The following is a 22,013-nucleotide window of genomic DNA, read 5'->3' on the forward strand; positions in this document are numbered from 1 at the left end:
GATCAGCAATAAGGGTGTTTCAGTTTCTTATGATTTGTGTGTTCACTGGAGTGCTTTCAGTTTCTTTCAAGGATTTTTCCTTTGCATTCATGACTTGGCTAACTGGTGCAAGAGGCCTAGCTTTTGGCCTCTCTGGGCTTTTGACATGCCTTCCTCACTAAGCTTAATCATTTCTCGGTTTTGGTTTAAAATGAGAGATGTGCAAATCTTCCTTTCACTTGAATACCAGAGGCCATTAATTGGCCTAATTTCAATGTTGTTGTGTCTCAGGGAATAGGGAGGCCCAAAGAGAGGAGAGCAGGGTAATGGGGAAACATCTGGTCAGGACACACATGTTTATCTGTTAAATTTGTTGTCTTATATGGGCACAGTTCTTGGTGCCCAAAGCAATTATAATAGTAACATCAATGACTACTCATCAAATATCACCATAACAGATAAAATAATAATGAGAAAAATATAAATATTAAGAGAATTACCAAAATGTGACACAGACACAGAGTTTCCACATGCTGTTGGAAAAATAACTCTGATAGACTTGCTTGACACAATGTCGCCACAAACCTTCAATTTATTAAAAATAAAACAGAAAACCCCGAACATCTGCAAAGCACTAAATATGCCTATAAAATGCAATAAATATGCCTATAAAAGGAAGCAGTGCTTTAACTTTTTTTATTCTTATGTTTTTGAACAAGTGAAAGCTTTAAGTGGCAAAGGTAATTCATGATTTAGTCTGAAAAATCTTATGTCCATTGTTATTTTGAATAATGTAGATTTGTTTATTAGCACTTTAATTGAATTCTTGCTTTATACAGTTTGGAACTTGGGGCAGACAAGATTTTTCCTAGAACCTTAATATTTTCAGTAGTGTGATAGTATGTTTTCTCAAGGAGTCCTAAAGTACTAGTCACAATGTTGGGATAAAGGAGAATATAGAAGTATGATTTTTAAAGTTTCTAAGATGTATTTGTTATAAGACAAAAAGATTTTAATATATTAAACTTTTGTTCATCTTGTGATAAAATCTTATGCTTGATTTTTAAAAATTGGTTTAACTGTAAAACCACTACAGTTTTCACAATCCAGGATACACTTGTTATATTCAAGATAACCAAGTATTTTGTTGGTGCTCACTGGTTCTTCATACTAAGAATCTTCCTGTTTTCAAACTAATTTAAAGATTATGTTTTTTTGGTTATATTAGGAATACTTTTATAATATAACATCAAATATTTGACCAAACTTTAGAAAGATAAAATATACTTCCTTTTTATCTAGCAGGCATTGCCAGTAGACCTGAGCAACAGTGGTATCAGAAGTCATGGAAGTGGCAGTTTTCATGGAGCATCTGCATTTGACCCCTGCTGCCCTGTTTCTTCCTCCCGAGCTGCAATCTTTGGCCATCAGGCCGCTGCTGCTGCCCCAAGTCAACCTTTATCATCAATAGATGGCTATGGATCAAGCATGGTTGCGCAGCCGCAGCCCCAGCCCCCTCCACAGCCCTCTCTCTCATCATGTCGACATTACATGCCACCCCCTTGTAAGTATATACTTAGTGGACACAAAATCTAGAGTCATGTCAATGAAGCATTTTGTACTTCCTTATGAAATAACCTTTAATCCCAGTTCTTAAATTTTTAGTATTTACTTGGCTTAAGAGTAGGGTATATTTTTTCCCATGTTAGTATTATGTAATTGAGGTGGATTGAATGGAAGTTTTAAGGAATTTAGATTTGTTCTTTAGTATAGCTGAAGAAATGTGAAAGTTGAGTAGTATTTCTAGGCACAGTAAAGTAAATTTTTAAGAATTCTCAAGCAGTTAACTGAGACATAAGAGAGAATTCCTGACAGCAAGCTTTGGGAGTTGTAAAAGGATTTTTATATTCATTTGATGCAGGCAATTAAAATATAACCATGGTTGGGCATGATGGCTCACTCCTGTAATCCCAGCACTTTGGGAGGCCAAGACAGGAGGATTGCTTGAGGCCAGGAGTTTGAGACCAGCCTGGGCAACATAGTGAGACCCCGTTTCTATAAAAATAAAATAGAACCAGGCATGCCTTTTCTAAAGAAATTGAAATTCGTTAGATATCACAAGAAATGATAAATACCCTAAGGCTATGTAACATATTTACTATTTTGTTAGATCATAAGCTAATAATGAAATGGAAGCTTAATAAACACTTGGCTAACAAACACCAAAAATTCATGCTGGAAATGAACCAGGAAGTCAGCAAGGAAATTTGTGTTTTGTTTTGATTACATGGCAAGTGGTAATTTTCACTTACGTATCTTCTTGGATTTTTTCTTCTACTCCAGTCATTTAAAAAAATCTGCATCGTGCAGACACAGCTGGAATCAACCCAGAATTTGTACAGTGGAACTGGTGATATATTATTTACCTTCTCAGTAATGCAACTTAAAATTTAAAGTATAAATTGGAAAACATTTAGCAACGGTTTTTACAAAGCATTGACCAATGGGCCAATTCTTTGTATGAGCACCAGTGTGATGCATGGCCTATTTTGTAATACTTGATGGTATTCATTTTTGATTGATCATCTTTTATTTGAAATTGAATATGTGTAATTTTCTGCCCCTCCCCTTTAAACATAATATACTGAAGCAGTTTATGAGTAAGTTCATTCTTTTCAAAATGTCCTAATAAATAAATGTTTTAGATTCATTTGTTATATTCTAAAACATTCAGACTGTGCAGTCATATAAAATGAGAATTTAAAAGCTTCCTCGCACAGCTTACTAATGTTAATATATCAGAGGAGTAACTGTTCTATAAAAACTTTTAGAAATTTTCTTTGTACACATAGGTATATGTCTTACCTTTTAATAATGGGAAATCAAACATATTCTACTTCTTGTTTTTTGTTTTTAAATTTAACAGTATATTTTGATTTTTGCATATTAGCACATAAAAATCTAGCTCATTGGTTTTTAATACCCCCATAATATCCATTGTATATTAAATCAGTCTTCTGTTGGTGGACATTAAAGTTGTTTATGGTTGAGTTTATGTATAGTATAACTTCCTAGAAATGTGATTGCTATGTCAGAGGGCTAAACTTTCAGATAAATACTGTTAAGTTTTCTCTCCAAGGGGCTGCATCAATTTACACACCTCATTAGGAGTGTGTTAATGAGAATGAAGGTAGGAAATTTAAATTGTATTATTTTCTGTTAGAGACATTTTGATAACTCTGTTTTGGGCTTCTTTTCCTGAAGGAGTGTGTGTATTCTCTCCCCAACTTGCCCGTGCTTTTAAAAAACATTTCCCGTACGCTTTAGTTCACGTGTGAAATGTGTGGTTCTTAAACCTTTTTTCATCCGGAATGAACTGGGGAAGACAATATGGCGTAGTAGAGCACTAGCTTTAGAATTGGATAGATTCGAGTTGACCTCCCAGCTCTGACTAATTAGCTTAGTGACTTTGGATAAGTTATTTAATCTCTGTGTCCTTACATTCTTTGCACTTGTAAAATGGGAATAATTCCTATTGGCTATAAATTGTGATACTTGGATCCAAATGAATAGTTTGCTGTTTCATAAGTACATTTATATGTATAACAACAATACTTGTGGAGTAAGAATATGTCTCTCTTTGCTTTTGAAAGGTTTGTGGTCTTGATGAAGTGATAAAACAACTGTACTTGAAACGCTATTATTTAAAAGTTTTACTATCTTATTAATAAGATGTATTGAGAAGATATGTAAGGCCTGGCTTGGTAGTATGAGCATGTAGTTCCCGCTCCTCAGGAGGCTGAGGCATGGGGATTGCCTGAGCTCAGGAGTTCAAGGTTGTAGTGTGCTGTTATCACACCTGTGAACAATCCTTGTACTCCTGCCTGGACGACATAGTGAGAACCTGTCTCTAAAAAAAAAAAAAAAAAAAAAAAAAAAAAAAAAAAAAGACCAGGCACAGTGGCTCACGCCTGTAATCCCAGCACTTTCGGGAGGCCGAGGCGGGTGGATCACCTGAGGTCAGGAGTTCAAGACCAGCCTGGCCAACATGGCGAAACCCTGTCTCTACTAAAAATAGAAAAACTAGCCGGGTGTGGTGGCAGGTGCCTGTAATCGCAGCTACTCGGGAGGCTGAGGCAGGAGAATTGCTTGAACCTGGGAGATGGAGGTTGCAGTGAGCTGAGATCACACCACTGCACTCCAGCCTGGGTGATAGAGCGAGTTTCCCTCTCAAAAAAAGAAAAAAAAAAAAAAGGAGGTATAGGTAAGGCTACTTACGATTAATCATAAAGCAAATGGTCTACACTGTAAAGCTATGGGAATGCAGTGAGTAAATGTTGGAATAAAGCATAGTATTACATCTGCAAGTGATATGTTGAACGTCTAGGAAACAATATCAAGAACTTTTTTTTTTTTAACTGTTGGGAACACAAATAGAGGAAGGGAAAGGGTTTTTGGGAATGTGGAATATGTCACTTTTAAAATGGTCAGCAACCTGTTTTGTTTAAACAGTGAATTAAAGTGATGTCTGAAGAGTAGTTAAATAAATGGACTCATTCTGAAACAAAACTTCTTGCTTTGTAATATTTGTGAATGTTGTATAATGATTACACAAATATAAAACTTTACAACTAGAAAAAATGCTGTGAATTTGAGAAAGGATAGTTAACAATCATAAAACATAGTGGATTCATTTTTTATGATTAAGAGCTAGCTACTGAGCTTTGTGCCTTCTTGAAGAGTAAAGCATTGATTTGAAAACAGAACTTTTAGAAAATTGGTTTAAAAATTTGTCTTGCAACTTTTAAAAATTAGATTTGTTGAAAGTTTCCTTTAAGTACATGCTAACAAGGCATACTTTGAAAATATAGTTGAGTTATTGTTACCTAACTTCTGCCCTTGCTGAATGAATCAAAAGCATTAAAAATTGAAAACTTCTGTAATGAAACTAGAGAATGGCTGTTGGTCTATATCAGACTTCCAAGAACATCTTCCAATAAAATGAAATTTGTATTGAAATCTAAGACAAACTTTTTTTTTTTTTTTTTTTTTTTACATGTCAAGTAGATGCACATCTCTAAGAGTAAGGAAGATGTGTATTCCTCAGAGAGATTTTTCAGCAGTCTCTTTGAAACATAAAGATGTAGAATGAAGAAATGGTAGGAGCCATCTTATTAAGGACTTTACGTCCATATTTGATGGGAAACAAATATGCCTCTTTCACCTTAATGTAGCACAGGAATAATGACATGGGGTAGGGAGAGAGAGAGACAGTGGAAAAATGTTTACACCCTATTATGACAGAGCTTCCATATATGCAAATAATACTTAACAAGTCAATAAGAAAAAGGTGAGTAATACAATAGGCTAAGCATGTAAATAGATAATTCTGAGAAGACATACAAGCGGTCAAGAAATAAAAGATTTTTCTCAGATTGGCATTTATTTTAAAAATTTAGTGGTAATGTGGGGGTAATCAGGCCTTCTTGTGTGCTCCTTTTTTTTTTTTTTTTTTTTTTTGAGGTGGAGTCTCACTCTGTCGCCCAGGCTGGGGTGCAGTGGCATGATCTCAGCTCACTGCATCCTCCACCTCCCAGGTTCAAGTGATTCTCCTGCCTCAGCCTCCCTAGTAGCTGGGATTACAGGTGCGCATCACCATGCCTGGATAATTTTTGTATTTTTAGTGGAGACGCGGCTTCGCCATGTTGGCCAGGCTGGTCTTGAACTCCTGGCTTCAGGTGACTCTGCCCACCTTGGCCTCCGAAAGTGCTGGGATTACAGGTGTGAGCCACGGTGCCTGGCCCTTCCTGTGTACTCTTGATGGAAATATTAATTATGGCAACCTTTTGGAAAGGGTATTTTTATTAACTGGCATCTAAATTTATTTTTTTCTTTCTGTCCCACAACTACTTATAGGAATTTATGCTACAGAAATGATCTCTATATATGTGTGTATACATGTGTGTAAATGAAAGAGTGAGTGCAGGAGTGAGCATATACACAGATATTTATCATAGCATTTGGGTTTCTTTTTTATCAGTGGGGATTTTGTCAGTACATTTTGGTGTGTTCATATAATAGAATGTTGTGAAGCTGTGAGTGAAGTTAAACTATAATATATGTATTGACATAAGATATCCAAGATTATTGTAAGAAGGGAGCAAGTTGCTTGAATACTTTACTTGATAAAGTATTCATAAAAATAAAATACTAATATGTTTAAAAGTACAATAGGAATGTATAATAGCAATATATGTTCAACTGCATGGCGCCTATGTAACATACTCAAAATATTTTTCTTGCAGATGCCTCTTTGACAAGGCCACTTCATCATCAAGCTTCTGCCTGCCCGCATTCTCATGGAAACCCCCCTCCTCAGACTCAGCCTCCGCCTCAAGTGGATTATGTTATTCCTCATCCTGTACATGCTTTCCATTCTCAAATATCTTCTCATGCAACATCTCATCCTGTGGCACCCCCACCACCAACTCACTTAGCCAGTACAGCTGCACCAATCCCTCAGCATCTTCCTCCTACACACCAGCCAATTTCGCACCATATTCCAGCCACAGCACCTCCAGCACAGAGACTGCATCCTCATGAAGTGATGCAGAGGATGGAAGTTCAAAGGAGGAGGATGATGCAGCATCCAACGTATGTTTTACGTTTTTAAAAAGAAAGTCAAGTTTGCTTTTTCTTCTACTTCCATTGGTCTTTACAACTCTGAAATCCAACTAGGCATGGTGGCATCCACTTGTAGTCACAGCTCCTTGGGAGGCTGAGACAGGAGGATTGCTTGAGCCCAGGAGTTTGAGTCCATCTGGGCAACACAGTGAAATACTGTTTTTTTTTGTTGTTGTTTTCTTTTTTTAAAAAAAGAACAAAGAACAGCAACAACAAAAAAAAACCATGAAGTCTTTAGAAATAATGTAACTTGTAACTATAAGCTGGGTGAGGCTCATACCCGTAATCCCCAGTTGCTCAGGAGGCTAAGGCAGGAGGATAATTTGAGCCCAGGAGTTCAAAGCTGAGCTATGACTGTGCCACTGCACTCTAGCTTAGGTGGTAGAGCAAGACCCTGTGTCCTTTAACAACAGTAGAAAACAAAAGATAGGTGGCTGCAGTGATTCACACCTGTAATTCCAACACTTTGGGAGGCTGAGGCGGGAGGATCGCTTGAGCCCAGGAGTTTGAGACCAGCTTGGGCAACATAAGGAGACCTCGTCTCCACCAAAAAAAGGAAGTAGCTGGGTGTAGTGGCATACTCCTGTGGTCCCAGCTATTCGGTAGGCTGAGATGAAAGGATCATCTGAGCCCAGGGGTTCAAGGCTGGAGTGCAGTGGTGCAACCATAGTTCTTTTATCCTTGAACTCCTGTGCTTAAGTGATCCTCCCATGATCATGCCACTGCACTGCAGCCTGGGTGACACAGCGAGACCCTGTCTCTCCCCCTCTCCCCAAAAAAGTAACTATACTAAATCCTCAGTTCACTAAGAAATTGATTCTTTGCTAACGAGAACCTTCCCCTGCCTTTCCCTAAATTGTATGTGTTGAAAAAACAAGTTTATACCAGGTTATTTAGTAAAATCTGACCAGTTTTACCATATGACCCAGGCTAATTTCTTTATGCAAACCAATTAAAAAAAAGTACGCAGACTGGTCTGATGTGAGCTAATCTTTTGTCTGTGTGTTTCTGCAATATCGTGTGGTAAAAATCAGTGTTAAAATTGATGATTCTGAGGAATAAGATCTAAAGATATCAAAGATTTGAATGTTACTAACGAGAGGGAAGGAAAGTATTAATAGAATTTTCAGTGAATGACAGTGAAAATATTGTACTTCAAGTTTATGAAAATCATTTTTTTTCTTTTGATTATTCAGGATCTGATTTTCATATTCAGATCAGCAAACTATTGGTCTAATTCTGCCTACTGATTTTTGTAAACAAAATTTTATTGGAAAACAGCTGCAGTTTTTCAGTTACAAACAAACTGAAAAAGTGTCTGTTGTTTGTGGCTGTTTCCACATTACAAAGGCTAAGCTGAGTAGTTACAACAGAGAACATACGGCCTGTAGAGCTGAAAAAATTTCCCGTTTTACCCTTCACATAACCTGTTTGCCAAACTCTCGATCTAATTAATGATCCAGCTCTCTTGTGTAACTTTTTGTTTTACTTCTGTCATTTAAGATTGTATCCCAAATCTCTGGCCGTTGCTGCCATTCTAATATAGTAACCTTTTATATAGAAAATTGCCAGTTTAACAGTCTTATCCTCCAGTAACTGGCAAATTGTTGTTTAGAATAAACATGCAAAATCTGTAATTGTGTTAAAAACTAATATAAAATAATTAGACTATAAAAATGAATCTTAGCTGGGTATGGTGGCACACACCTTTAGTCCCAGCTACTCAGGTGGCTGAGGTGGGAGGATCACTTAAGCCCGGGAGTTCAGGGTTACACTGAGCTATGATTGTGCCACTGCACTTGATCCGGGAGCAAGATTCTGCCGCTTAAAAAAAAAAGAAGCAAAAAATGAATCCCTGAAACTAAGTTGTTTTTAGTGTCTTCTGTTAACTGACTTTAGGAAGAGAAAATACAGTAAACTGGGATGCAGAATAAAGAGTATGAATGGAGGTTGGGCACATTGGCTCATGCCTGTAATCCCAGCACTTTGGGAGGCCAAGGTGGGCAGATCACAAGGTCAAGAGATTGAGACCATCCTGGCCAACATCCTGTCCCGTCTCAAAATACAAAAATTAGCTGGGCGTGGTGGCATGCACCTGTAGTCCCAGCCACTTGAGAGGCTGAGGCAGGAGAATTGTTTGAATCTGGGAGGCAGAGGTTGCAGTGAGCCAAGATTGCCACTGTACTCCAGCCTGGTGACAGAGCTAGACTTCCTCTCCAAAAAAAAAAAAAGTATGAATCAAGCTAAATACACGTTTCCTAGGTGTGTTAACTTGTATTACATGTGTTTTGAAAAAAAATGCACAAGGTTAACATTGTTTTCTCTTAAACTTTCATCCATTAAAATGGTTGAATGTCTTTACAGTATAAGAGTAAATGAAGCAAAATTAAGGTTTCAATTTGTCCTGCTTTAATGTTTATATACAATAATTTATTTGTGCCTGCAACATTTGCCTGGGGTATTTAATTTTTAAAAACTTTATTTTTATTTAATTCCTATTATTCTCCTATTTAAAATATCACTTGTAAAGAAGGTATACAAGATAATGTTAAAATTACCTTTTTCCTTGGGTGATATTTGAATTGGAAGCATTGGAATAAATGAGCAATTAGAATTTATGGAGAAGGTGATGGTTTCTTGATTTATTAACAAATAATTTTATATGTTTTTATAATTTATTATAAAATTTATTTTATGACTAATCTATAGATGTTTATAGTATTAATACTAGGGATTTTTTTCTACATTAAGAAAAGAAATAACCAATTATTCAATTATTTCCAGTGGTCTTTTTGTGTTCTGTGTTTCCAGGCGGGCACATGAACGCCCCCCACCCCATCCACATAGGATGCACCCAAACTATGGTCATGGGCATCATATTCATGTGCCTCAGACTATGTCCTCACATCCTCGACAGGCTCCAGAGAGGTCTGCCTGGTCAGTATCTTCTTTAATTTCAAAACAGTGCTTCACAGCTTGTGGTAAAACTATTGGAAGAGATGCCTTGTGATTGATTGCTTTGCAGAAGGGTGATGTGGAGAAACCTAATCCCCAGTTTAACTGAGACACTGCCTCTGGGCAGATAGAGGTTTGGAGAGGAAAGAATAGGAGCTGGGGCAGGGAACCATATCAAGCAGGAGTAGTACTTTTTTTAGGTGTTATTTTATGTTTAATTGAAAAATAATAATTGTATATATTTGGAGGTACAACATAGTATTTCAATACATACATACATTGTGAAATGATTAAATCAGGCTAATGGCACATTTATCACCTCCAATATTGATCATTTCTTTGTGGTGAGTATATTTAAAATCTTCTTTTGTCGCAGTTTTGAAATATACGGTACGTTATTCTTCACTGTAGTCACCATGCTGTGCAGTAGAATATCAGAACTTACTCCTCCCAGCTGAAGCTTTGTACCCATCGACCAGCATCTCCCCTTTCCTCATTCATGACCCCCCACCCTCTCCCCAGCCTCTGGTAAACAACATGCTACTCTCTCCTGTGAGTTTAGGTTTTTTAGAGTTCCCATGTAAGTAAGAGGCGTGGACCTTTTTTCCTGTTCTTCAGGGTTACTACCAAAGTTGACTCCCTCGACTGATCTTACTTTTCACATCTTCTTTATCTGACCCCCACCTTTGTACTCAGATTTGCTCCACCACCCTCACCTGCCATTGACAAGGGAAATTTAGCCTGCCTTCTCCTAGACTTGTGGTCTTTCCTAGATAGGTGGAAGCAGATTTTCATTAGATTAATTTTCTGAATCCATTGTGTGTGGGCATTCATTGAGATCTTGAACCACAATGACTTTTGAGGCAGAACATAAAATGAGAATAAGTAAATGAAGACTTAGCATATAAGTTTTACCCCTTCTAAAATTTTGTTTGCCCTTCTTTTATAAGGTGTAGAAGAGTTTGCTATTCTAGTTGTCCTTAATGTCAACAACCAAGAGATGATATATAGCAAACAAAAACCCAGAGAGCATCTGTAACATTCAGATACACCAAAAAAGTAAATTCTATGTTGTATGCTCCTCAAGTAGAATCAGACTTTTATCTTGGAAGGGAACTTCGTAGCCATATATTTCCTTCCTTTGTAAGATGTGAAACCAAGTAGAAATGCTTTGCTCCTCATTGTCACAAAATTTAAGTTTTTAGAGCTTTCAGTTCTAAAATAAATTTGAAATTATTAGTTAAATATTTGGGGCTAAATTATCTTTCCTCAGCTTTGTAAGTTAAGAAACCTTAGATTACTTTTTTAAGTGTAAACATAACTCCCCATGTCTGTTGATAAAAAAGAGACCCTAAGGAGGATTAAACTGTTCTCATCCTTTTGTTAGGGAACTGGGAATTGAAGCTGGAGTGACTGCAGCTACTTATACACCTGGTGCATTGCATCCTCACTTGGCCCATTATCACGCACCTCCTCGACTTCATCACTTACAATTAGGAGCTCTTCCTTTAATGGTAAAATGGAAAATTTTCAAAATTTTGACATGTTCTAAAAGTTCCTTTTCTAAATATTTTATTGGAAATATTTCACTATATTAATATAGATGTTTTAATAGAATTTGAGAGTAATCTTGTTAGCTAAAATTGTGCTATAAAAAGGTATTAGATGTATTAAAATCTGCACGTATAATTTGCATCGTAACATGTACTCTTAATGTACGACATGACAAAAAAGTGTGGGGTTTTTTGTATACCAAGATACTGTTAATCCACTGTCAGGAGTATACTGTGCTTCAGTTATTTTGCCGTAAGTGGTAATAGATCTGTTCTGATGCAGTCATACTTGATTTTCTTTTTTCTTTTTTTTTCGACAAGTCTCACTCTGTCACCCAGGCTGGAGTGCAGTAGTATGATCTCAGCTCACTGCAACCTCCACCTCCTGGGTTCAAGTGATTCTCCTGCCTCAGCCTCCCAAGTAGCTGGGATTACAGGCACGTGCCACCATGCCTGGCTAATTTTTGTATTTTTAATAGAGATGGGGTTTCACCATTTGGCCAGGCTGGTCTCAAACTCCTGGCCTCAAGTGATCTGCCCACCTTGGCCTCCCAAAATGCTGGGATTACAGGCTTGAGCCAGGGCACCCAGCCTGATTTTCTAATCTGCAGAAAGATTATACTAATTCTCTACATCTGATTTAAGCAGGTTCAGATTTTGTAAAGTGCTAAAGGACAAGTTCAGCAAAACATACATTGCGTTTGCTGTTTGTATTACATACTTGTTATATAAATGGTACAGAAAAGGGAATCGTTTTGTGTTGTTGTGGGTAGAGGCACTGCAGGAAAGCTTTCAGAGAAGCTTTCTGGTACATGTGACTTCTAAGCAGACTGGATTTTGGAATGGTGCTCTTGCAGAGGTTACGGCATGTAAAGATGTAGCAAATAGCACAAGCACTGGGAACTCCAAGTAAGCTGGTGTTTCTAATTTTAGGAGTGAGGGTCAGGCAGCAGTGAGAAATAAAACTGTTCTACCAAGAAACTGGAACTCAGGAACCATTGAAGGGGAAATGTCCTGATCAAATTTATGATTTTAGAGTTATTTAATCAGATTATAGTTAGATCACCTCCTCAGTTATGTGGAAAAATAGATGTAAATGTGGGAAACCAGTTAGGACATTATAGTAGAAGAGGTAAATATTGATGAATGCCTGAATGAAGGCAAGTGTAGTTGGCATAAAAATGATGATACACATTTGAGAGATATTTAGGGTTTGGGTGAAGGGGTTAGGTGAGTTAGGTCTTGGATGTACTGAATCTGTATGAAAGTTGAATGTCCAATAGGAAGTTAAGCCTGTGGTCTGGATTTCCAAAGATATTTGGGTTAAACATATGTTTTGATCTGTCAGTATATAGAGGTAATGAATCCATGGAAGAGGATTAGGTTTTCAGGAAAAATGTGCAGAGTGACAAGAGGGTGAAAAAACCTTAGAGAATGACAATACTGTATTTAAATGATAATACTATGCTTTGAACAAAGGATTCTGAGAACTGACTTGAAAAGTTGAGAAACACAGTTAAAATAATATCAGAAAATACAGTTACCCCTTGAACAATGCAGAGGTTAGGGGTGTTGACCCTCCTCACAGTCGAAAATCAGAGTATAACTTTTGAGTTCCTAAAATCTTAACTACTAATAGTCTATTGTTGATCGGAAGCCTTACTGCTAAAATAAACAGTTGATCAACACATATTCTGTATGTTATAAGTACGTGATAATGATAGTCTACAATAGATAATGATAGTTTACAATAAAGTAGAGAAAAAATGTTAAGAAAATTATAAGGAAGGGAAAATACATTTACTATTCGTTAAGTGAAAGTGTATCATTATAAAGGTCTCTTTCCTTATTGTCTTCACATTGAGTAAGCTGAAGAGTAGGAAAAGGAGGGATTCATCTTGCTGTCTCTGGGGTGGCAGAGGTGGCAGAAAATCTACATGTAAGCAGACCCATGCAGTTCAAACCCATTTTATGTTGTTCAAGGGTGAACTGTAATATGGTCAGTATGGTGTCATCACAAAAAAATAAAGTTTGAAAAGTATCGAAAGCATTTGGCAGTAGAGTGGTTATTGGTCTTTTGTGTCAGAATGGTTCAGTAATGGTGAGTGATGTAGATGGGGCACCTCTTAGATTACGTACGGTAAGGAAGTGAAAACATGGAGACAGTGAATATAGCCTTCTTGCTTTATAAGCTTGGCTGTGAAGGGAAAGTGAAGGAAACCCCTATTTGGTTGGCAGTAATTCCAGGATTAGTAGAGAATTTAGGTTTGGAAAAACTTAAGGTATTTTTAGGTTTAAGACAGAAAACCATTAGAGAGGAATTGTTTGAAGATATTGAAGAGAGAGAGGCTTGGTGGGAAGTAGTGAAGTAAGCATGACCCAGGGTGAACAGGTGAAGGGAGGAGCGGGTGATAAGGATTGAGTTCGAATAGGAGAAAAGCTCATCCATAAAGGCTGGAGGAAAGAGACTAGGGAGGAGAGGCTTTTCAGGGTAAGTGAAGATTTAGTTAATTTGGGATGCAGAAGTTCCTTTCCGATTTCTTTGAAGATGTTTAGGAGGTTGGGTTATCTGCTGAGTAGTAATGATCTTGGTTATAAGAAAAGTTGTAAATAATTTAAGTAATAGGCTATTGAAGGTTAAAAGTTATTGCTTATTTAAATTCTTTTCCACATATGAAGTGTCCGTTAAAGCTATAAATTCTGCTTAAAGTATGTTGTGATTCAGTGTAGGCTAATTAAAAAGTAATGTCAGAGATTTATTTATAAAGATGGAAGAATGGTGCTGTATCTCAGAAATGCCCTTTCCTAATACTGTCATTATGCATGGCAGTTATGATCTATACAGTTGCTGCAAACACTGAATTAGCAAATATGGGACCCTTGCAAACCTCTGTTTACAACTAATCAGTGTATAACCTTTTTTATGTGTGTTTCTGCTTAAAGACAACTTTAAAAAATATTGTAGAATCATTAACATTGAACTCATGGCCAACAACACTGTAACTCATGCCTGAATGAAACTTATTCTCTCCATAAGGTGTATGACAGCCTTCTTTGCTTAGGAACACTAGACAGCACTTCAGCTCTATGCTTGGGTGCCATTTTAAACAACACAATCACCAACAAAAAGCACAAAACTGTGAAAAACGTGGCACTAAACAGTCTGCAAACAAGACACTGGTTTATAGTAGGAGCTCAAATACGGCAGAGCCCTGTTCTACCTCAGCTGGGAACAGAGTTGCATGTTGGGCAACTGCAATTTTTTGCCACCGGTCATATCCACGAATGACTCTGAAAGCACAAGTGTTGATTATGGGATTACAAGTAAATTTTAGCCTGTGGGTCAGTTCACACATATGTAATCCATAAATAATGAAGATTGACTATAACTAACAAAAAATTAGAAAACAGTGTTAAAAGTTTCCCTAATAGAATCAAGCAAAAAAGGCATAGGGTACTTTGGCTGTTAGGAAGCTTAACAGAAGTGAAGTAAAAAACTTATCTTGAAGTCGAATTTTGTTGGAAAATTGTGTGCATTTTTTTTGTTTGTTTTAATAAAGCTCTCTGAAATGGACAGGATCTTAAGACAATTTTACTCTTTTCAAGTTTGAGCTACTAAGAGCCTCAGGCTTAAGTTTGGGCATTTTGGAGAGTTAGGTTATATTTTAACAGAAACCTAAACCTGTTACAGAATGCTTAGTTGGAGTTATGTATTCTTATTGAAGTCAAATTTTATGAGCAGTTGAATTGAAAACACTGAGGGTCTTGAATTATTCAATGTTAACAGTAAATCACAAGTCTATTCTTAAAATTGATTTAGCCTATCTCTTCTGTTGAAATAGGTTCCTGATATGGCAGGCTATCCTCACATCCGTTACATTTCATCAGGATTGGATGGAACATCATTCAGAGGTCCTTTCAGGGGCAATTTTGAGGTATGTAATGAAATAAATGAATATGTTTGTCACAGTATCTTTAATGCAGAGAGAGTATATATACACTACTATACACAATTGTGTAGGACTGCTACAGTGGCTGGGAATCACGTGATTTTCTGATGTTGCTTCTGGGAGTTACAGAAATATTTGTAAGTATTATTAATCTTAGGGTCAAAAGTTACCGAAATATTTAAAGATGAGTAAATGAAAATATCTAATATAGAAGAATATAAAAATGTATTAAATCAATATAAATGTTAGATATATAACTATACCATTAAATGTGGTGGGGAACGGAATGTTTTTGACTCAGCTAAATTTTTAGAGAAATCGGTAGAGAAAAAGAAACTTAAGTAATTCCCTTTGTAGCTAAAAGTCTTGTTTGAATTTTCAGGAAGAACAAATCATTCGAATGGGATTTAAAGTTTTGTTGTGGTTTGTTTGTTTGTTTGTTTGTTGTTGTTGTTGTTTTAGATGGAGTCTTGCTCTGTCACCCAGACTGGAGTGCAGTTGCACAATCTCAGCTCACTGCAACCTGCGCCTCCTGGGTTCAAGCAATTCTCCTGCCTCAGCTTCCTGAGTAGCTGGGATTACAGGTGCCCGCCACCACGCCCGGCTAATTTTTTTATTTTTAGTAGAGATAGTGTTTTGCCATGTTGGCCAGGCTGCTCTTGAACTCCTGACCTCAAGTGATCCACCCACCTTGGCCTCCCAAAGTACTGGGATTACAGGCGCAAGCCCCCGCACCCGGCCCCCGTTGTGTTTTTTTTATGTCAGTTTGGAAGTTGGAGTCAGTGTGACTTAGAACTATTGTTTGATTTGGTTCCTTAATTTACTAGAATTATTTCATCTTCTCCATACATACATACATACTGACTTACATAGTACCCTGTGGTAATATTGTTGTAATTTATAAAGATAACTTTTGCTGTACCATTTCAGTTGGCTGAGGAAAACATGATAAACAACCATTTGCCTTACTGTCTATGAGAATCATTAAGTCAGGCATGGTGGCTCACACCTGTAATCTCAGCAGTTTGGGAGGCCGAGGTGGGAGGATCACTTGAGGCCAGGAGTTTGAGACCAGCCTGGGCAACATATAAACTGTTTTATATATATACTTATATATAAGTAACCACTTGTCATGTGTAAGTTTTTTTGAACACTGTATTTATATTGCAAGTTTCTAAGTATGGAGGTTTATTTCTTATACAATGTTGACAGTTCTGTTCAAGGAATAATCATCTTGGCTTTTACCAGTCATTATATTCTTCACTTTCAGGAACTGATTCATTTGGAAGAAAGATTAGGAAATGTCAATCGTGGAGCATCCCAGGGGACAATTGAAAGATGTACATATCCACATAAATACAAAAAGGTAAGAATTTATTCTATGAAACTTCTGGAGTGTTACTGAAAGGCATAAATGTAATATATACCTTTTTTGAATTTGTAGACTCTAGCAATGACATTTTTATTGAAGTAATGCATACATATTGTTTAAAAATTTTGGAAAGTATAAAAAATATATACTTTGCAGTTTTTTACTCTGCAGACCCTAGTCCTTCTTCCCAGAAGTGAAATCATAGTTAAGGATTCAGATATTCTTCTAGATATTTTTTAGCATTTTCTAATAATGTGCATATGTATATATATTTTTGTCTACTTTAAAAAAAACACAAAAGGAGATGATAACCACATAGTTTGCAGATTGCCTTTCATGCCATATTAGCTCCCACAGATCACCCTTATTATTTTTAATAGCTTATGCAGAATTCCATCATATGGCAGTACTGTAATTTTTTTAACTAGCAATTTATTTTGACGGACAGTTTATTGATGTATGTTTCTTCTACTCTACCCTCAGTTGCTTGTATAGCATTATACAGTTATGGGGTAGACATGTTAAATACGTGTCTTAAACCATGCTCACTACCAACGGTCCCCAACCTTTTTGACACCAGGGACCAGTTTTCATGGAAGACAATTTTTCATGGATAGGTGGCAGAGGGGGTAGTTTCAGAATGAAACTATTCCACCTCAGATCATCAGGCATTAGTTAGATTCTCTTAAGGAGCATGCAACCTAGATCCCTCACATGCACAGTTTACAATAGGGTTCACGCTTCTATGAGAATCTAACGCTGCCGCTGATCTGACAGGAGGCAGAGCTCCGGCAGTGATGCTCGCTCACCTGCCACTCACCTCCTGCTGTGCAGCCTGGTACTGGTTTGCAGCCCAGGGGTTGGAGACTCCTTTATACTATGTAAAGAATAATCATAAAGTGTGAAAATTACTATTCTCTGTATTTTTCATCTATTTTCAAAGAGTATTGAGGTATTACCAGTACATTCAAGTTTTCAACTGTCCAAGTTAAATACTGTAACTAATGTTAATTTAAATGGATGTTACTTGAAACATTCACTAAGAAAATAAAACTTATTTATGCTCATGGTAGGATAAAAATAGTTTATATTGTTTATCATTCTCATTGTGGATTAAAAGTAATAGCTTTTAAGTGAATGAATTTCTGTTAAATTTGATTTTGCTTTTGATCCCAATTATTAGAGGGTCTTAAAAATATACTTAATTGATGATAGTCACTTAATTCATCCATTTATTTATGACAGTCTTACCTGGGAAAAAAGTGCGGGTGAATATGTGGTTTTGTTTTGTTTTGTTTTTCAAATAAACACAGACTTTACTCAGTTGTTCAATAATGTCATCTCTACTAATAAGGTAACAACTGATTGGTTCTCACAGAGGAAACTGCACTGCAAACAAGATGGGGAAGAAGGGACTGAGGAAGACACAGAGGAAAAATGTACTATCTGTTTGTCTATTTTAGAGGAAGGTGAAGATGTGAGGTAACTAGATATTAATTATCTAAAATCCATTGTCAAAACTGTACATGGGATTTTATTTGAAAAGTAAATTACACCAGGCATGATGGCTCACACATGTAATTCCAGCACTTTTTGAGGCCAAGGCCAGAGGCTCTCTTGAGGCCAGGAGTTTGAGGCCAACCTGGGCAACATAACAAGACTCTGTTTCTACAAAAAAAGAAAAATAGTACAATTATTTGCATGTGATGGTGTGCACGTGCAGTGCCAGCTACTCAGGAGACTAAGGGAGGAGGATGGCTCAAGCCCAGGAGTTTGAGACTGCAGTGAGCTTTGAGCACACCACACTGCACTCCAGCCTGGGCAATAGAGTGAGACCCTGTCTCTGAAAAAAGAGTAAAAGTAAACTGGAAACCAAATAAAGATTACTCTTGGCATATACTATTACCAATTTCTGGCACGTAGAACTGGCTTCATCTAGCGAGTGAAACAATAAAAGATTAAAGTATCTATGTTACCAACATGGGAGTGGGAAATATACTGCCTATTGTAGGGCCACACAAGGTTTGGCCAGGGAAATTTCGTAGTCAAAATTGTCTTCTGTAAATCTTGCAGAAATGAGAATTTGAGAGGCTTTGGAGGTCCTAGAAAGTTATAATGTGTTCTTCAAAACTTAAACAGGGATCCAGATTAGTCCTATGCAGTCTGTTTTACAGCATCTTTTTTTTTTTTTTTTCCTTTTTTGGGAGATGGTCTCCTTCTCTTGCCCAGGCTCAGGGCAGCAGTCTCAGCTCACTGCAACCTCCACCTCCTGGGCTGAAGCGATCCACCTACCTCAGCCTCCCGAAATGCTGGGATTACAGGCGTAAGCCACTGCACTCGGCTATAGCATCTTTTATAAACTGGTTTTGTCATAAAATTTCCTCTAAACTAGTAGGACTATTCCCTGCTTGCACCTTTGTTGTTTAGAAAATGTTAATATGTTAACCCTATATTAATTTTAGGCATTTACTTTGTATAATCACTTAAGTAATTGTTTTCTTCCTGTTCTTTTTTTTAATGTTAACATAATGCCATATGAAACAGGTTCTATATCATATATAACAGAACCTTGTAGTAATATTATTGCCCTAATTTATAAGGATAACTTTGTCGTACCTCTTCAGTTGGCTGAGAAAAAAATTGTCTACCATACGACAAATAAGATTATTTGCACACTGTATTTCTAATGAAGGTTTATAAATTTGGAACTTAATTGCTTTTACAGTATTGACAATACTGTTCAAGGAATAATTGGGATACTTTTTAAAGCTATTATTTTAACAAGATATTAGGAAGTCTGAAAAGTGTATAAAAATTCTTAACAGTTGCTAGAAGTAGAAATGGACACGAGTCAGTAACTTTTATTCCACTGTTAACACTCAGATTTAATGTTACCCTATCTTGCTTGGGGGCTTTATTTCTCAATTTCTAATTGGTAATTTGGCATGATGTAAACAAACAAATCATTACATCTCCTTTTAACCTACCTATTAAACAGTAGCACAATATTAAGTGTATATAACAATTATTCCATGAAAAAAGTATTACTCACCTTTAATCAGTTATGTACTTAAGTTTAATGTGTAAAGATATTCCTGATAGAAAATAACATTGCACAATAAGACATTTTTTAGTGAGGAAAGTGTAGTTACTATATATTTGCCACATGAATTGTAATGTTTTTGAGAGAGAATTAAATGATGTAATAAATATATATTTGAGATAATATGTATTTTTAAAGGGCATTACAAATACAGTGATGATTTGATTTTTAAAAATATGTTTGCAATATTATGTGACAGGTAACATACTACTAACTCCAGGGCATTGGCAGCTCCTGTACCAAAACAAAACTGGAATAATTGGCAGTGTAATTTGTGTTCTTACAGTTTTTAAGATTTTATATAATTTGGTCCTGTAGCTTTGAAAGTTAATTATCTTGATCATTTATATATTATATTGCCCAGAGTGCTAATTTAATCTATGTGTTTTTTATAGAAGAGGAAGATGCTTAGTACCTTCAAAACATTATTGAATTATTACATATATAATTTGTTAACTACGTACAATTATCATAAAATTAATTTTTGCTTTTTGTTTTCTTGCCAATAATAGACGTCTTCCATGTATGCACCTTTTCCACCAAGTGTGTGTTGACCAATGGTTGATTACCAATAAGAAGTGCCCCATATGCAGAGTGGACATTGAGGCCCAGCTGCCAAGTGAAAGTTGACACCATGTTTCAGAACTCTTGCCCTCCCTCTCATTCCCATCCTTCCTGGTACTGCAGTCAACCAAAGATGGCATGACTTACCTGCGCAGATTTGGAAGCATTGAACTTAGAGTGCTGGCTCTGCTATATGGTACAACTAATGCTAGACCTACAGTTTATGTATACAGTTGATTTTGATGTATTTATAAAAGCTTTTTTTTCTAGATTTGACATTTTTCTGTATCATTTTACTGTATTTTTGCATGGTTCCTTGTATTGCATTTCTTTGCACATATTATGGGCTTGTGACCCTAAACTTGCAGGCAAGGTTAGCTGCTTTAGTAAGTAGAATTTTGTGGTCTTTTTGTTTTTTACATAGTACCAAGCCTTGATAATTATGAATTTTTTATCCATTACTAACCTTTAATTTAATCAATCATGTACTTTAGTTTAATGTATAAAGATCCTCTAGAAAATGATAATATTGTGTATTAAGACATTCCTTAATTAGGACAAAATGGCTGCTGTATATTTACTATATGGAGTTCTGAGTTAAATACCATCCTTAATACTGGGAACAGAATACAACCCATATAAATCAGATGCAGGTGGTAGTCACATCACCAGAGTGATCAGTATAAATTTTCTTGGTGTATCCTTTTCCTTTCAACACAGTGCAGATAAGAGTTGAATATTGATATCATACATTTAGACTGCTGTTCTGATTGCATTCATCTTTTGCCTACATCATTTAGAATTTTATTTCCCTGATTCAGTTTTTGCTGCTGTGAAACAGCTCTGATGAACACTAAATATTAATTTCAATTAGCTAGATTGTACATACTTGCAGATTTAACAAAATTTTAGGGAAATTGAAAAAGACATGTAGAATTTGTTGTCTTCTGCTAAGCACGAAAAGTTAAGATATCTGCTTACATTGATTTTGTAGACACATTAAGTCAAGATTTGGAATTTAAGTCACTGGCAGGTATCTGTGCATTCATAGAACTTATAAAGGTCCCAGGATCACTTTTAAGGGATTTTTATTAGTTTAAAGATAAATAAAGTCAGCTGAATCTACATGTCTCTTGTTTTATTTCTCTCTAAACTTGAAAACAGTAAATCTGCAGATACTGTGAGGCACAAATTATACTGTCAACCTACTGTTGCTATGGTTATATACTCCCACTTCATACATTACCAAGAGTCGATCACTGATTTAAAATTTTTAATTTCTATAGTTAAGATTTACTGCATAATATAGAATATAAAGTTAAGTTAACATACTAACATTTCTCCTTTGGAGGAAGTTTTAATCTACTTCAGGATGCATATTATTATCAAGATACTTTCATATACAGGATAGCCTAATTTTATTTGTTTAAATATGCTTAATATGCCCCAGATTGCAAATGCATCTAGTCAGTAATATCACTGTCTGTATGTGGAGGACATGTTCCCATGGATCATATGTGAAGATGTCAATAAGCTTGCATTAAGCCACCTGCTTTGTAAGTGGATTGATTAATAAATAACTTATATTTCTATTGTCTTTGTGTTTCATAATTAGTTTTTATAAAAACAGTTTACATTAAACATCTTGGAATTCAACAATAGTGATCTCACTCAAATTGACATTTGCATAATTTGACATTTATATTCATTCAGTTATGACTACTTGCCCTTTTCTTCCTATTAGTAAATGTTACACTGTAGTAGTTGTCAATGTTAACAGGCTTCAACATAGTATGTGTGCAGATGGACGATGGATTTAAAGAGCATACCTTATGATTAAACCGAGGTTATAG

At 36.2% G+C, this 22,013-nt stretch overlaps 1 protein-coding gene across 28 annotated transcripts in view; it reads left to right on the top strand.

Annotated features, from left to right (window-relative positions):
• RNF111 (ring finger protein 111) overlaps positions 1–21,757 on the top strand; it is a 163,874-nt gene extending 142,117 nt beyond the window's left edge. For 6 of the 28 annotated variants that reach the window (XM_063795060.1, XM_063795078.1, XM_063795064.1 and 3 more), the window contains 8 exons: positions 1,282–1,543; positions 6,285–6,633; positions 9,475–9,600; positions 11,006–11,132; positions 15,014–15,106; positions 16,392–16,487; positions 17,872–17,975; positions 20,109–21,757. In XM_063795060.1, the coding sequence (XP_063651130.1) occupies positions 1,282–1,543; positions 6,285–6,633; positions 9,475–9,600; positions 11,006–11,132; positions 15,014–15,106; positions 16,392–16,487; positions 17,872–17,975; positions 20,109–20,226 (1,275 nt within the window). In that variant the 3' untranslated portion in view covers positions 20,227–21,757. Of the gene's footprint in view, positions 1–1,281; positions 1,544–6,284; positions 6,634–9,447; positions 9,601–11,005; positions 11,133–15,013; positions 15,107–16,391; positions 16,488–17,847; positions 17,976–20,108 lie in introns of all 28 variants that reach the window. The other 22 variants (XM_063795072.1, XM_063795062.1, XM_054667606.2 and 19 more) reach the window with 7 other exon arrangements.
• Positions 21,758–22,013: the final 256 nt, after the last annotated feature.

The sequence above is a fragment of the Pan troglodytes genome, chromosome 16, assembly GCF_028858775.2.
Source record: "Pan troglodytes isolate AG18354 chromosome 16, NHGRI_mPanTro3-v2.0_pri, whole genome shotgun sequence".
NCBI lineage: Eukaryota > Metazoa > Chordata > Mammalia > Primates > Hominidae > Pan > Pan troglodytes.